The sequence below is a fragment of the Malaclemys terrapin genome, chromosome 1 (assembly GCF_027887155.1).
Source record: "Malaclemys terrapin pileata isolate rMalTer1 chromosome 1, rMalTer1.hap1, whole genome shotgun sequence".
NCBI lineage: Eukaryota > Metazoa > Chordata > Testudines > Emydidae > Malaclemys > Malaclemys terrapin.
Genome location: NC_071505.1, coordinates 192,214,587 through 192,229,926, shown reverse-complemented (window position 1 = coordinate 192,229,926; position 15,340 = coordinate 192,214,587). Strand labels below are relative to the sequence as shown.

Genomic DNA, 15,340 nt, shown 5'->3' with positions numbered 1-15,340 from the left:
CTAGGCAACCGCCGAAGTCGCCTTAATGATAGCACCGGCCCTGACTCTCACCTCTGAAGCGGCAAGAAGAAGCCTGTACTCAGACTCCTTTGCATCTGCTTTCAGCCTTGAGTAAATATTTGCTTTCCTGATCAGTCATCTTGTCACTTGGACTCTTGACTTAAGCTACCCCATCTCTGAGCCTAAAAAAAGGAGTCAGAATTTCTTGGCCTTGCCTATTGGCCACCGCTGTGAACAGTCTCTCCTGGTCAGGCAGCATCTGGCCTTTGACATCTTATTCAGGTTTACTGTCTTTCAAAGCTTTCAGTATTTTAAACATTGTCTGCCCATCTAAAGAGTGCAGTGCCAACTCTACCTGTTGGGCTTCTTGAGTGCTAACACAAGGTTTCTCCTGAGTAAGGCTCCATTCCCTTTCAAACACTTTAATCCAAGACCTGACTAAATAATTTCCCTCACTACTTGCTACTAGCCCAATCTACTTGTCAGATAGTTGATGGGCTTGCTTCCCTTGCTCAAATAATTTTCCCAGGAAAACCTACATTTGCATCTGCAAACTGGATAACTGCTTCACCATCTCATTCGCATTCTTGCCCCACATGCTCCCTGGGACTCTGGGAACTTTGGGACCTAGGCTGATCTTGCCCCCAAGCTTCCTCAGCCTGAGGCCCTTTCTTTCTTTCCCTGCAAGTGCTGGGATCAGCAAGCCCTTCAAACTTCTGATGTTCTTTTGCCCTGTGGCTACAAGAAAAATCACAGTATCCCCGATAAATCGGAGTGGGGGGAGGGTGAACCCTCTGGTCAAGCTCTAGCCCTGGCTTCTATACTGTGAGTTTCCTGTTACACAACTTAATGCATCCCCATTGGGAGGTCCCCTCTGTTTACAGTTCAAAGTTCTTGCCAGGCAATGTCTCTTTACATGCCCCAGTTCGCCACATTTCAAGCACATTAACCCTAGGACAATCACTCTTCTTGGCCATAAACTGTGTTTTGTCAGTCTCTTTAAGAGACATCAGGGTCTCTTGCTTCGGAGACTACACATCCTTTGTGACCCAGCCCTTTCTGGGTGCGCCACAGTACTCTGCATCAGCCAGTAATCTCCCTTGTTACTCCAGGGGCAAACCCAACTTGCATGCCCCCTCTTGCCCACAGTACTTGCACCCCCTTAGCAGGACCATCCGACTTCTTTCCTTTCAGCATCTGTGACAGCCTACATGGACTGCTGGGCTCCCCGCCAACCCTGTGACAAGTGCTCCTGGAGTTGTTACTGCTGCTCCTTCTGCAGATCCAGAATATACGACATCTTTCACTCAAGAGGAGTGTAAGCATCGCTCCTTGTTATCATCCCTAGATGATGGGAGGTGGCCTCATACCCCACTTCTAGTACCATACTATAACAAGGGCCCTCACCCTAGAGTATCCCCTGGCAGCCCAGTGCAGCCCCACCATTGTGTGTCTGCCTCAGTTTCCCTGAGTGAAGGTTTTATGAAGTCCAATGAGATGCATATATTCAACATCACCCCTTCAGGGGCCTAATTTATTCAACCCCAAAGGTGGAATACCACACAAACAAGTCTCCACTTCAGCATCTCTAGTAGGTAGGTGCAAGAGCTGAGCCAGCATTTGTCTGTCAACCTAGTTATGTCCCACGTCCCTTACTAGTAAGGCCTTCATGACATGGAACCATTTTCTAGAGTCCAAGGCCTCTTCTTATTAACTGGGGGAGGGTCTCTTCTCCTGGGTCAAGGCCAAACTGCAAAGACCTTTCCTCAGGACAACATCTAATTTCTCTTTTCCAGGGCTTCTGCCTGTTGAAGTCTTTCACGGGAGCCAGGTTTCTCTGAGCCTAATCATTCATAGTCCCTTCCTTCCAGAAACTCTCCCACTGAAGAACATTCTCCCTGGGTTTCCTTCATTGGATTCCCATCCCCTCTGGGAATTGCTTTCTTTATCACACCCAGGTGCTTCACTGCCTAATTAAATGCCTCCCAATTACTCAATAAGCCAGATGAACCTGAGTTGCCTCATCCATCCTAGTGCAGCCTGTCAGAGGTAAGCCAAGCCCCTGAGTCCTCCTGAGGGCCAGATACCCTCTGATACACTCATATAGCTTATTCCCAAAGTGGAAGGGGAATAATCTATACTGGTATAGATCATCTTCATATAAGTATAACTGTGTTCTGATTAGGTACCATACCAGTATAATGATTTAAGTTATAGATTAAAAAACAAAAACCCAACCTACACCCTATCTGACAGCTGTTCACGTACAAAATCAGTGTGCAGACCAGCTAAATAAGAACCTCCATTAGGCATTCTGCCAATCCCTTACATATTAATAGTTACTTACCAATTCACAGCATTGTTTAGCACAACCACCATAAAAAGTGATTCCACTGAAGTCTGATTCCAATGTAGTTACCTCCATAGTGCATGTCCCTGGGGGGAAATAAAGCCAGAAATGCATTAGAAAAAAAACCTCAATTTGTACATTCCTCTGAGAGTGCTTAGAATGTCTGCAAAATTAAGTTATAACCTAATGTGAGGGGAAATGATCCATTCAGCTTTGAATTTTAGCTTTCCACTCAGGATTGTATAGAAGTGAGGGGGGAGGGATAGCTCAGTGGTTTGAGCATTGGCCTGCTAAACCCAGGGTTGTGAGTTCAATCCTTGAGGGGGCCATTTAGGGATCTGGGGCAAAATCAGTACTTGGTCCTGCTAGTGAAGGCAAGTGGCTGGACTCAATGACCTTTCAAGATCCCTTCCAGTTCTAGGAGATAATAAATTAATGGAGATATCTTAAGTCCAGATAACCAGTGTTATTATTTGAGGAGTCCCAATCACAGACCAGGACTGTACGAACAAAGACAACCCCTGCGCCAAAGAGCAGTATAAAACTAGAGACAAGAGATGGATAGACCGATGGGGGAAAACACAGCAAACCAAGAGACAATATTGGTCAGCATGATCATATGTGGACTCAGCACACCAGCAGCCTGTTGTCAAGATTTTTGTAGGCTTCATGACTCTGGAAAGTTTTTTGCACTGGATCACAGAGAACAGTCAACTTCATAGAAATTTGTCTCTCCATGCCAAAACTGACCCAAAACACTTTCTTTGTAATTTGCATTTTACAGCCTGTGCTTTCTTCACTGATCACAGACAACTATGAACATGAACACACATTCATAAAACGCTTTTGGTTTGGTTCAGGGGCAAACTGTCCTGTGATCACTCTCTCAGTCTCTCCACGGGCATTTCTTCCAAGTAGCAAGCCTCTACCTGCACTTCTCCCAGAGCAGAACCCCACAATTCACACTACTTTAGACAGGATCACTTTAGATAAGCTACAACATCCCTCATTTACCAGTCATGTATAGCTCAGCTTGTGCAACTGGGTTTAACTAGACTCCTCTCTGGGAGCTTGCGGCTAATATGAAATGCAGTGGTTCAGGACACGTTCTTCAAAAACGAATTAATTATTCATTCACAGAAACATAACAAGGAGTGAGAATAGGGTTTTAAATAAAAAAAGCCTATACATATATTTCCTACCTAAACCCAGCCCACCCTTGCCTGTTTATGGAGGTTCTACTTAAGCCGAGTACCCCAAGCTTGGCCAGGGTGAGACAGGTTGCCTCCTGTAACTGCTGCCTTCCTGATAGGCTGAGCTCTCCAGTCCGCCAGTCTCTCACCTCAGCTCCCTGGTTCAATTTTATCCATTCCAGAGACTCTGTGTTCAGGATTCCCAAGTTCTTTTGTCCGACTTGGCACCCTGCTCCAGACGGATTTGCGTGTTTCCCCGCAGGGGGGCTTACCTGTAGTCTTTATCATACAGTAGATCCCAGGCATTGTCTATTTCACTACGGGGCAATTCAAGCAGTCTGCAGTCATGTCTTGGCTCTTGTGACCCAAAACTAACTAGGGCTGATCGTAACGCTTACAGAACTAACCCGCCAACCCCATTTCACATGACACAGGCACACGTTAGTGCAGACAACGCCAGTTCTTCACGGCGGTCAGTCACCACAGGGACGGGTGCTCGCCCGCCCGCCCCTGAAGCGCGGAGGCTGGTGAAGCCCGGGGCTCGGAGGACGGCCGAAGGCCGGGGCCCGGTTCGCGGGGGGCTGGACGCCGCCTCGCGTGACACTTAGTTCACTTCGCCCAAGTTTTCGCGAACGGGGGCGCCGGAAGCTCCTCGGGCCAACCCAGAAGCGACCGAGAGCCCCGGCCGCCTCTCCCCGCGACCGGACGCGGCCTGGCCCCGCCGCAGGGGCTCTGGGGTGCGCGAGGGGAGCCCGGGCGGGTGGGGACTGCGGGCTCCTGTCCCCCCGTCACTGGGGCACCCCGGCCACGTGGAGAGGAGGCGGAGGCAGCGCGAGCCCGGAAACGATCGTTCAACCGACACCCCGAGCGCCCCCGTTACAACGCTCCCGCACTCACCAGGCCGGGGCGAGCCCCGAGAGCAGCGACACCGCCCGCTTCCTGCTCAGCCGCACAGCCCGGCGCCTCAGGCTCCACAGCCACTTCTCCGTCCGCCCAGACCTCCTATTGGCTGCCTGCCTTCTGACGTCAGGGAGTTTAGAAAGGGGAACGGGCTCCTCGGGACCCTGCGTTTCCTGCGCGAGCGGAAGAGACACGCGTCGATGGCTCCTGGCGCTTGAGTGGTTCCGACGGCTTCTTTCAACGTCATGCGCAGGCGACAACTTCGCAGCTCACGCGTGTGTGTCGTTTCACCACGCATGCGCGCAGAAAGAAGTTGCGTTGCGTTCTGGATGCGTCATGGACGGCTGGGCTGGGCGCTCCGCCCCATTCCTCTCTCTCCCTCGCTCACTGGCCTGGGGCGTCCCGGGCCGCACGCGGAGCAGGCCGCGGGGAGGTGAGAGAGGGGGATGGGCAGAGCGGGAGAACCGGAGGTGCTGCCCCGGCCCGGTGCTGCTGCTGCTACTTCCCCCCGGGGTGTCAAATGGCCGCACTGAGCGCGGCGCGGGCGGCAGTTTTCACGGGGGTGGGAGGAGACGCCCAAGTCCTGAGGACCTCGCAGCCTCCAGGACACCGAGAGCCTCCCGCGCCCGCGCCGCGCCGTGGGGGCGAATGTGGCTCCCGGCCCTCTCTGCAGCGCCGCTGCTGCCCGCTCACCCGCCCCCCCTGCGGGAGGCACCTGGGTCTTGGCGCTGACCGCGGCGAAGCGCCCCGGAGCAGGGGATGGGACCAGGGCCGGCTCCAGGCACCAGCTTCTCAAGCAGGTGCTTGGGGCGGCCGCTCCGGAGAGGGGCGGCACGTCCAGGTATTCGGTGGCAATTTCGCGGCCAGTCCCTCACTCCGCCTGGGAGTGAAGGACTTTCCGACGTTGATCGCGATCGCGGCTTTTTGTTTGTTTTGGCTGCTTGGGGCGGTGAAAACCCTGGAGCCGGCCCTGGATGGGACGAAGGTCCCGGTGTCGCTGTGTCGTTGGATTTACTCGAGGGCCTACCTAGGTCACAGCCCATCTCCACATTGATGGCGAGGAGGGTTGCGGCTGGTCAGAAAGGCGTCGGGGGTTGGCACCCACAGGCCGTACTCTGCCCGCGCTGCCCCGGAGTGGAGTGAGGCGTCTTTTGGGTGCCCAACTCCGCTGCAAGAAAAACCGGGCTCCGCACGGGTCTTCGCCCCGGCAGGGGCAGCCTCTGCCCAACAACGTGCTTGGTGCTGAGATGAGCAGGAAATACTGCTTCTTTCAAGCCCTGTCGTCTTGTCTACGTCAGCAATAACTAATCCAGTTAGACTGCAGGTTCCCCTGCCAGGAGCCGTGGCAACAGGTAGCGCTAGTAGTATGGGTCTACCCACATTGCACCAGGAACCACACTACTTGATTCCCATTCCCCACAGCCACATCGAAGATGAAAGTGAGAGGAATAGCATATTCACGAGTTTCTCAGCATCTTCGAAACCTATACAAAATCCCTATTGTAGAGTTGCCAGGCATTCGGTTTTCAACCGGAACGGTCAAAAAGGGACCCTGGTGGCTCCAGTGAGCACTGCTGATGAGCTGCTAAAAATCCGGTTGGCAGTGCAGCGGGACTAAGTCAGGCTCCCTGACTCAGCACGGCTTCCGGAAGCGGCCGGCATGTGGCTCCTATGTGCAGGGGCAGCCACGGGGGCTCCGCGTGCTGGCCCTGCCCCAAGCGCCGGCTCTGCAGCTCCAATTAGCCAGGAACCATGGCCAACGGGAGCTGTGGGGGCGGCAGCTGCAGGCAGCACACAGAACCCCTGTGGCCACCCCTGCACCTAGGAGCGGGATATGCTTGTTTCCGGGAGCCACCTGAGATAAGCGCTGCCCCTCACCCCCTTCCGCACCCAACCCTCTGCACCAGGTCAGAACCCCCTCCTTCACCACAAATCCCTCATACCCAGCCCCACCCCAGAGCCCACACCTCCAGCCAGAGCCTGCACCCCAACCCTCTGTTCCAGCCTGGTGAAAATGAGTGAGGGTGGGGGTGAGGGAATGGAGTGAGTGTGGGCGGAGCCTCGGAGAAGGGGCGGGGCAATGTTCTGTTTTGTGCAATTAGAAAGTTGGCAACACTACCTTAAGGTGATGTGTAGCTAATAGCTTCTTGTAATTAATTTCTTTCTCTCAGTTAAAAAGAAGAGACTAACATGGTTGAAAACTCTCCAGCCCCATTGCCTGAAAGAGCAATATATGGGTTTGTTCTTTTCTTAGGCTCCCAGTTTGGCTTTAGTAAGTATGTTTGCTTTCTGAGTAAAGTGCTACATGTATTTGCTGTATTAAGAGGCAGAAATGAATACTGTACAATAGTGCCTCCAGAAAGATGTAGAAGTTTTAAAAAAGATTAACTCTGTGTTAATACTTCTCAGGTAATAAAAATGATATTGTAAAGAAGGACTGAACTGTTATTTGAAGTGTTGTAGCTGTGTTGGGCCCAGGATATTAGAGAGACAAGGTGGGTGAGGTAATATCTTTTATTGGACCAACTTCTGTTGGTGAGAGAGACAAGCTTTTGAGTTTACACTGGGCTCTAATGCTTCTCTCTCACCAAGCTCAGAAGCTTGTCTCACCAACAGAAGTTGGTCAAATAAAAGTTATTACCTCCCAAGCTTGTTTCTCTGAACTGTTGTTAATTTTGCAACTTTATGGGGTAATCCAAGTCTTGTCAGTTCTCCTTTGTATTATCCTTTTGGATTTTGTTCTCCCTGATACTGCTGCTGGTGGCCACATAGCGGAGTGTGCTGAGGGAACAGCTATATTTCAGGGAGTTAATTGAAAATCTTTCTAGTAGGTTGAGTGTCCAGCATATCATGTATACACACTTGGCACTTTGTGACCTGTGTAGAAGTCAAAGATGCAAAACACAAATTCTGAAAATGGGGACTGATACTCAAAGGATGAAAGCTGACGAAAATCACATCAGTTTCACTGTGCTGCTGCTTTCAGCAATGATGAGCCACAACAGAGCAAGGTGCTGGAAATACTCACTTGGTAAGGAGTGGAGTTGTAAAGAGCCCATACTCCATTGCAGCAAGTATGAGGCTTTTGAGTGGGGAAAACTAAATAGAGAAGGTATGCTCCTTCTCTTCCAACAGTCAGAGGATAGTTTAGGGACTTCAGATTTAGCATATCAAAGACAGAGATGAAAAATGGAGAACCAGATATTTCAGGGACAGAAAAGCACCTGGCTGTAAGAATCTCAGAATCCTTCCCATTTCAAGCAGCTCAGCAAGGATGGAGCTAAGGAGGGCTCCACTCCAAGGGTGTTCCCGAGACTCTACTCTGGGATTCCATCTTCTGTATCCTCTTGCTAGTAACTGTTCTGTTGATCTAAGATGTTGTAAAACCTTAACTTTTGAGCCAAAACTGACCTTACTGTTCCTCTTAAGAGAAATATTTTTGGATTAATACTTGCTTCATTGGCATTGAAATAGGTAATCCCAAATTTACTCCCATTCTAAATGTATTTTCAGTAAAATATGCATTTTTAAAAACATTTCTTCAAGTACTAGGTTGTTGTAACTCTTGTTTCAGTTTTGTGACAGTTAGGACTAGTGTGACTCTGTTACTTTATCCTTCCCCACCAATTCCCCATTTATATGTTTACTCACTTGCCAGAATTCTAGATTTTGAGTTCTCTGGGGCAAGAGCTGTCATTGTGTGTTTGTTTGTACAGTACCTAGTACAATGCTATCCTAATCCCTATTTTGGGTCTTTACATTTTATCTTTTCTATTGTGATAGCCCCTTAAGTGGCATACTGTAGTAAAAAACTGGATTATTTAAAAAAGAAAATCTCATTCAAGATGTGTGGAATTCCACTAAAATAACATTTGGTACTCCACAGACGTCTCATTTTGGGAGTTAATTGGTTTTGTTGGGGTGTTTAATGGCTAAATCCTGCTATCCTTGTGTAGTCAAATTACCCATTAACACAGAGGTGGGCAAACTACGGCCTGCGGGCCACATCCAGCCTGTGGGGCCCTGAGCTCCTGGCCCCGGCCCCTCCCCCGCTATTCCCACTCCCCTGCAGCCTCAGCTCACTGTACTGCCAGTGCAATGCTCTGGGCGGCAGGGCGATGAGCTCCTGGGGCAGCGCAGCCTGACCCGGTGCTCTGTGCTGTGCCGTGCATGGCTGGCTCTGTGCTGAGCCAGGTGGCGCAGCTGCACCACCGCCAGGCACCGGTGCTCCAAGCAGTGCGGTAAGGGAGCAGGGGGAGAGGGGGATGGATAGAGGGCAGGAGAGTTCGGGGTGGTGGTCAGGGGGTGGGGGTGTGGATAGGGGTCGGGGCAGTCAGAGGGTGAGGAACGGGTTGAATGGGGGCAAGAGTCGGGGGGGGCAATCAGAGGACAGGGAGAAGGGGTGGTTGGATGGGGCAGGGGTCCTGGGGGTGGGCAGTCAGGAAGGAGAGGAGGGGTTGGATGGGGTGGCGCAGGGCAGTTGGGGCGGGGATTCTGGGGGTGGGGGTCGGAGCAGGGGGCGTGGACGGGGTAGGGGTTCCGGGGGGGCCGTCGGGGAACAGGGGGGGTTGGATGGGCCAGAAGTCCAGGGGAGCCATCATGGGGCCAAAAGGGGGGGTAGATAGGGGGTGGGGGGCTGGGCCACACCCCCCTCCCCTAACTGGCCCTCCATACAATTTCCAAAACCCAATGCGGCCCTCAGGCCAAAAAGTTTGCCTGCCCCTGCATTAACATCATTGCTAGTTTTGACTGCAGAATTAGACCCTTTGTGGTTTAGTGCTGTCATATAGTTCTACATACATAGTCATGTGTGCATATTTCTGAAGACCTAGAGAAATACCTTGGACCAAAGTTTGTAAAATACAAATGTTTAAAATTAATTTTAATTTAAATTTTTAACCTTTTTTAAAAATTGACAAATGATGCAAGGAATTCTTGTCTATTTTATTCTGGAATTAGAAAACAAATATGAAGAAGAGAATTAAAGTACCATCAGTTATAAAGTTTGTATCCCTATGGCATAGTTTGTGTGTTCATGGTAGCATTCTCTGCAGTATTTCAGTAGACCTATTTAGATGCTTTTTGGACTCGATAGAGAAAATTTTTATAATTTGTTTGTATCCTCTGTAATGACGGTGCTAACTAGATCTAGAATTATTTTGTCTCTTAAAACAATGTAAACTGTACAATTATGATCAAAATATTAACCTTTACTCTTTTTGCACAGTGTTATACCTTGTATGGGCGTATGTTCCTGAATCTTGGTTATTCTCATTGGGACTAACATACTGGCCTCAAAAGTAGGTTAAATTCATTCACTGTTAAACATGTGAAAGAACAAACACATACCCAGAAAAATTGTGCCAGTGTCCTTTTACATTTAAAATATTTTACATTTAATCCAACTTGAAAAAGAAGATTTAATATGTTTCTCCTCACAAACAGCTACAGTATTTATGTAAAGTAATGTTTCACAAACAACAGTTTACTCTGAAAAATTATCAGCAAGCTAAAATGAAGTGCAGTACACCTGTCTGTTATGTTCTTAAAGTAATTTGGCAGCTTGGTTTAATTAAGGTTTTTTCCTGAAATATCATGGTAAATTTTATTAAATTAAATTGCCAAAAAAAAATGTCTAAGACCTTTATTTGGCTATTATTCCATACTGGTCACAATGGGTCCTTAGTTAATGAACTGCATTTTCAGGGTCTTCTGGTTTTAGTGTGGTGGTCTTAGCTATAACTATTTTTTCTATCCACTTTAAATTCATACACCTCTACCCTGAAATAACGTGACCCGATATAACACGAATTCGGATATAATGCGGTAAAGCAGCGCTCCGGGGGGGGGGGGGGGGGGGGCTGCGCACTCCGGTGAATCAAAGCAAGTTTGATATAATGCGGTTTCACCTATAACGAGGTAAGATTTTTTTTTGGCTCCCGAGGACAGCGTTATATCGAGGTAGAGGTGTACTTGTTTCTACTTCTGTACTGTCTTGCTTGATTTAGAGCTGGAAATAATTTTTTACTAAAGACTTTCTTTTGCGAAATGTTATTTAAAATAAATATTTTATTCTGCAGGTACTGGGCAGTTGCTTTGCCTGTATACCTTCTAGTTACTTTAGGAATTGGCTATATACTACTCTTTGGTATTAACATGATGAGTACTGCTCCACTTAACTCCATGCACACCATTACAGGTAGTTGATAATTTTCTTGTTTAGTTCTTAAGCCTTCTACAAAAGTTATTGACAATCACTGTAAACATACTTGCTGGTATTACTAAACTAAACCAAATTCAAAACCTTGAATTTGCACTTATGTTTAATGTATTGGTGTATTATAACTCAGTGGTTTGAGCATTGGCCTGCTAAACCCAGGCTGGTTGTGAGTTCAGTCCTTGAGGGGGCCATTTAGGGATCTGGGGCAAAAATCTGTCTGGGGATTGGTCCTGCTTTGAGCAGGGGGTTGGACAAGATGACCTCCTATGGTCATCTTGTCCATCCTGATATTCTATGATTACAGGACTGTTACAAACAGTTATATATTTTGTTCAAACTTAATTTCAATACAATGTTATAACTACAAGTTTTGACTGTTTTATTTTTTTCCAAATGTATCTTCTTTAGGACAACCATTACAATCTAGCATTTGCTACTCTTTCCCATAGATTTTATTTCTGCCCATTAGTCCAGTTCTGAATACTTGAAATATAGGTGGCTTCCTCAATATTTTCCCATCTTTCTCAAGATGGTATTTCTTTTATTTGCTGATAACTGCTTTTCCTGAGCAAGAACATAGGAGAATTCAAAAATTACCCAGATCATTAGAATCTGAGTCCATGCTAAAGCTAAATTGTCCCAATTGGCAGCACCATTTGGCCATGTCCATTCACTTCTAATGAAAACCAACAAAATTAGTATTTAAGGCATGCTTCATTGACTTATTTCCACTTGCTTCCACTGAACTGTTCTTTGAAGAGGAAAGAGCCAAGTGTAGACTCTGCAGTAAAGATGGTGACTAGACTGATGACTTGATAGAAAGCTGCTGAAGTCAAGAACGAAAAGGGTCAGCAGCGCACATCCACAGGCAGAATTTAGCCCCAAGTCTTCCTTGAATCAGCACTATGTAACTTGCTTTGCTAGAGGGAGCAGAATGTTAACATCTACTGTAGATAAACTGACATTATCAACAAAATGTATTCACTTTTAGTAAACCAGAATGATGCAGTACATGTCTGAAAAGTGGGATGTTTCTCGAATTTCACTCTGTTAAACGTTGCATAGGATTAGGTTGTAGCTGGATGTGATGTAAAATCAGAGCTGTATGCTTTTATGTTGATGAAGTGTAGGAGTCTAACAACACTTCTAGCAGGAAAACAAAGTATTTCAGTTTATACTATCAGTTTTAAATCATGGAATAGTGAAATCTTTTGTCATATTTCCTACAGATAACTTTGCAAAAAATCAGCAGCAGAAGAAATCTCAAGAAGAAGCAATCCCTGCATTGAGGGATATTCCCATTAGTGAAGTAAACCAAATGTTTTTCCTTGCTGACAAAGGCATTTGTAACAGAAATTAATTGGAACCAGACCCTGTTAGAATAAGACACTACAGTACTTCAATAATTTTTTAGAAACCCATTGTAAGAAAAGTCAGAGGCTTGTCAGTGCTAAGAAATCTAACTCAACAACTGGAATAGATGAATTTGTATCTAAATTAAGCTGTGGTCAACACTGGTTCACCTTGTGTGGCATAGAGTACTGAACCGGGACTCAGAAGATATGGGTTCTATTCCCAGCTCTGCTACTAGCCTGCTGGGTGACCTTGAGCAAGTCACTTCACCACTCTGCTTTGATTTCCCCATCTGTACTATGCATATGATACTGACCTTTATAAAGTGCGTTGAGATCTACTGATAAGTGTTAATTAAGAGCTATGTATTATTATTTATTATTAAACAAATTGATGATTGTTAAAATGGTTTTATTTCTTAATGTAGAGAGACCTACAGTATTAAATAACAAAATACTTCATTCTGGGAACTGAATTCTTCCATATAAATTTGTTTAGCTATGCTCTGGATCTGAAGTAATCTGTTCAGTTACCCCTAGATTTTCTTTTTCTTGCGCATTGAGAGTGGGATATTCCAAAGCATTTAATGTTTGGCTTAATTCTACTCTCATTGACTTCAGTGGGAGCAGAGTTAGGCCAACACTGAGTGCTCTTAAATATCCCACCCTTTTTTTGACCAGTCATAGTAAATTAAAGTGTATGCATTGTGACTGTACAGTAATATTAATAAAATGTTTTAATTGTCTAAAACTGATTGCATTTCTAATTTTTTTTCTGAGGGGTATCTTACTTGCCTTGGACATACAGTGCACAATGGATTTTCTTTAGATATGTATTTCTGCATATCAAGAATATCCTTGTTTTCCTATCTTATTAGGCTTATTAAAAGTGATAGGGTTTCCCAAAACCAGGAGAAAAGGTGGGAGATGAAGAAAAATCCAAACAAGTTCCCATTTAAATATATTAGTTGGTTTTTCTTAAATTGCTTTCTTATCCTTCTTCTAAAGTTTTAATATTAAAAATTACAATTCTTAAGAGTATTAAAAATTACAATTCTTCCGGACCCATGGAACTGCTGTAAATGTCCTAGAAAACTGTGGTCCAGCTTCTTAAACTCAAAGGAAATCTCAAAGTATACTGCATTGTTTCTAAGCCACTGCCAAAATATCTTAAACAGAGAATATTCTTCCACTTAAACGTTACTTTGCTGACAAATCATCACCAGAAGTTGTCTAAATATTTTATTTGTCACCAGCTGACATCCTAACACATTGCATCTTAAAACACTAGTGATAATAGTTAAAGCCAGACAAAAATACTGTCACTCTTGTCAGGAAAGAACTTCAGAGTTACAAAAAAGTTACCATTTTGTTAGAAAAGGAAATAAGATATCTTGGAAAACGTCTGTATGTAGGATTTCATACTGATCCCATTAAAACTAATGAATGCTCTGCCACTAACTTCAGTGGGAGTGTTTCCTCCACATCCCAGCTTGCGATAGCTGAACAATCACATGGATGTTCCCAACTTGTGATCCAGAATCTAAGCTTGCTTGTTTGGTTGATTTTTTTGGTTTTGTTTTTTGCAAGGGGGGAGAGAGAGAGGAATCTCCTCCGGCTCTTAGAACAATGAGAAAAATCCTCAAATTTTGAACCAAACAAACCAATGTAATGCTGTCTGCTTGAGTTTGCAGATAGCCTGAAATAATAGCTCTAAAGTGTGTAACTTGCCCTTATTCATCTCATTGGGGTGCTAATGCCAGAGCCTAATGATTATATTTTAAATGACAACATTAACTACTTAATTGCTGATCAGAATGTGCAAGGAAGAAGAGAGTCTTGGAATCTCATTTTGATGTCTCAGATTGCATGGGGCATATTTGTTTGAGTGGAGCATTTGATTTGGGACAGAGCTGAACTTTTTTTTTTTTTTTTTTTTTTTTTTTTTACTTTCTCATACAATCTTGAACTGATAGAAATTATAGGCTATTCTTGCAAGGACCATGTATTTATTATTCCCTAGCCAGGGGTGGGGGGTGAGGTTTGTCATTAAAAAAAAAATAGTTAACTTTTTTTTTCTTGAGAGAATTCATGACTAAGTCACTCCAGGGTTATATATTTTCTCATATGCAATTTCTGGTTATGATTTTCTTGTTCCTTGAAATTTTTTCTAAATTTTTCAGAAAGCAATTTAAATTCTAACTTGACAACTAGTGAAGGCTATGGTTCTGGTGTCATTTAATTTAAGGATTAAATTAATTCCCAGTTAAAGATACACAAATCCCTACACAATAAAGAAGAGCTACTGGAAAATGCCCTCAAGTCCTAAAAGCACACAAACTAAAGGATTATAAATCTTAAACAAAGATTCTATCAGTGATGAATCTGCCATTTCACTTGTCTGCTGATCTAGCACAATTATGGGAAAACTAACAGAAGGGACCTAAGTGAACAGACAAACTGGGGCCATTTATTATTTAAGTGAAATTTACAGGCATGAAACTCAATCTTTGCTTTTCTGTCATTGAGTGTCAGTGCTGAAATGACATTCTGATGACCTTTACTTCAATTGAAGACAACCTTTGATAGTTTGATAATTATTCTTAATGATCAAAATAATATATTCTGTAACACAATGTATTTTTCTTTTGTGTAGGGTTTGGGACTTGTGATAAAGATTAATGGCATCTAATGTTTAAAACTAATATACTTTGACAGGGCGTTGTGGATCTTGAGAGTCCCTCATTACATGACCATACATACAGCAGTAATCAGGTATATTTTATTCTTACCAGCTTGGTGGGGGAAAGCTACTTTTCACTAATTCCTTGCACCTAAAGAGACAGCATTCTTTTTAGCTGCCAAAGTATTTAGAAGGCTTTATGCAGTTGTCAGCTCAAAGTTATCAGATGGATGATTCCAAAACAAAACCTGACAAGATTAAAGTGTGGTGCTGGTTTTAACTCCTTCCCTCCTAAAACATACCTGTGTAAAGACTACCCAATGAGCTGGAATAGACTAAATGTGATCAAATATCCACTCCCTTTAGCCATGCTAAATCCTAAATTTGCCCTCATTTTCACCTCTTGGCCTGGCCTTATCAGTGGTATCTTGTCACCACCAAGATTAGTAGTATTTAGTGGACTGGGCTAATAGCTTTATTCTTGCTGAACTAGGCAAAGGGGGGGGGGGGTAGCCTTTAGCCTTATTGTGCAAGTAACTGCTATGCTTTTTGTCTAGTTCCTTTAGAGGAATTTTGTTTTCATATGCATTTGGATGCTTATTGCCATGATTCTGTTTTGATATTCTATGCAAGAGAGATGCA

The 15,340-nt window shown here is 45.0% G+C and overlaps 2 protein-coding genes across 6 annotated transcripts in view; one reads left to right on the top strand and one right to left on the bottom strand.

The window, feature by feature from the left end:
• Window positions 1-4,650, bottom strand: part of TTC3 (tetratricopeptide repeat domain 3) — a 137,556-nt gene extending 132,906 nt beyond the window's left edge. For all 3 annotated transcript variants that reach the window (XM_054048969.1, XM_054048987.1, XM_054048978.1), the window contains exons 1-2: window positions 4,441-4,650; window positions 2,348-2,436 (exon numbers count right to left, since the gene is read on the bottom strand). In XM_054048969.1, coding sequence (XP_053904944.1) covers window positions 2,348-2,425 — 78 coding nt within the window. In that variant the 5' untranslated portion in view covers window positions 2,426-2,436; window positions 4,441-4,650. The remainder of the gene's footprint in view (window positions 1-2,347; window positions 2,437-4,440) is intronic.
• Window positions 4,651-4,768: 118 nt separating this feature from the next.
• Window positions 4,769-12,766, top strand: PIGP (phosphatidylinositol glycan anchor biosynthesis class P). 3 transcript variants are annotated; one of them, XM_054048948.1, is made up of 5 exons: window positions 4,769-4,876; window positions 6,615-6,715; window positions 9,671-9,743; window positions 10,524-10,642; window positions 11,893-12,766. In XM_054048948.1, the coding sequence occupies exons 2-5, from the start codon at window positions 6,634-6,636 to the stop codon at window positions 12,021-12,023; spliced, it is 405 nt and encodes a 134-aa protein (XP_053904923.1). In that variant the 5' UTR covers window positions 4,769-4,876; window positions 6,615-6,633; the 3' UTR covers window positions 12,024-12,766. The 3 variants fall into 3 exon arrangements, with proteins under 3 accessions (XP_053904923.1, XP_053904932.1, XP_053904915.1); XM_054048957.1 differs by lacking the exon at window positions 4,769-4,876 and adding an exon at window positions 4,915-5,284; XM_054048940.1 differs by lacking the exon at window positions 4,769-4,876 and adding an exon at window positions 7,329-7,474 and having other exon boundaries at window positions 6,627-6,715.
• Window positions 12,767-15,340: the final 2,574 nt, after the last annotated feature.

Excerpts from the sequence above, each read along its gene's own strand:
- PIGP (XM_054048940.1), top strand. The coding sequence starts at position 7,360 with ATGGGGACTGATACTCAAAGGATGAAAGCTGACGAAAATCACATCAGT. Across the intron at positions 7,475-9,670 it reads GTGCTGGAAATACTCACTTG|TGTTATACCTTGTATGGGCG; the intron begins GTAAGGAGTGGA and ends CTTTTTGCACAG. Across the intron at positions 10,643-11,892 it reads CTCCATGCACACCATTACAG|ATAACTTTGCAAAAAATCAG; the intron begins GTAGTTGATAAT and ends TATTTCCTACAG.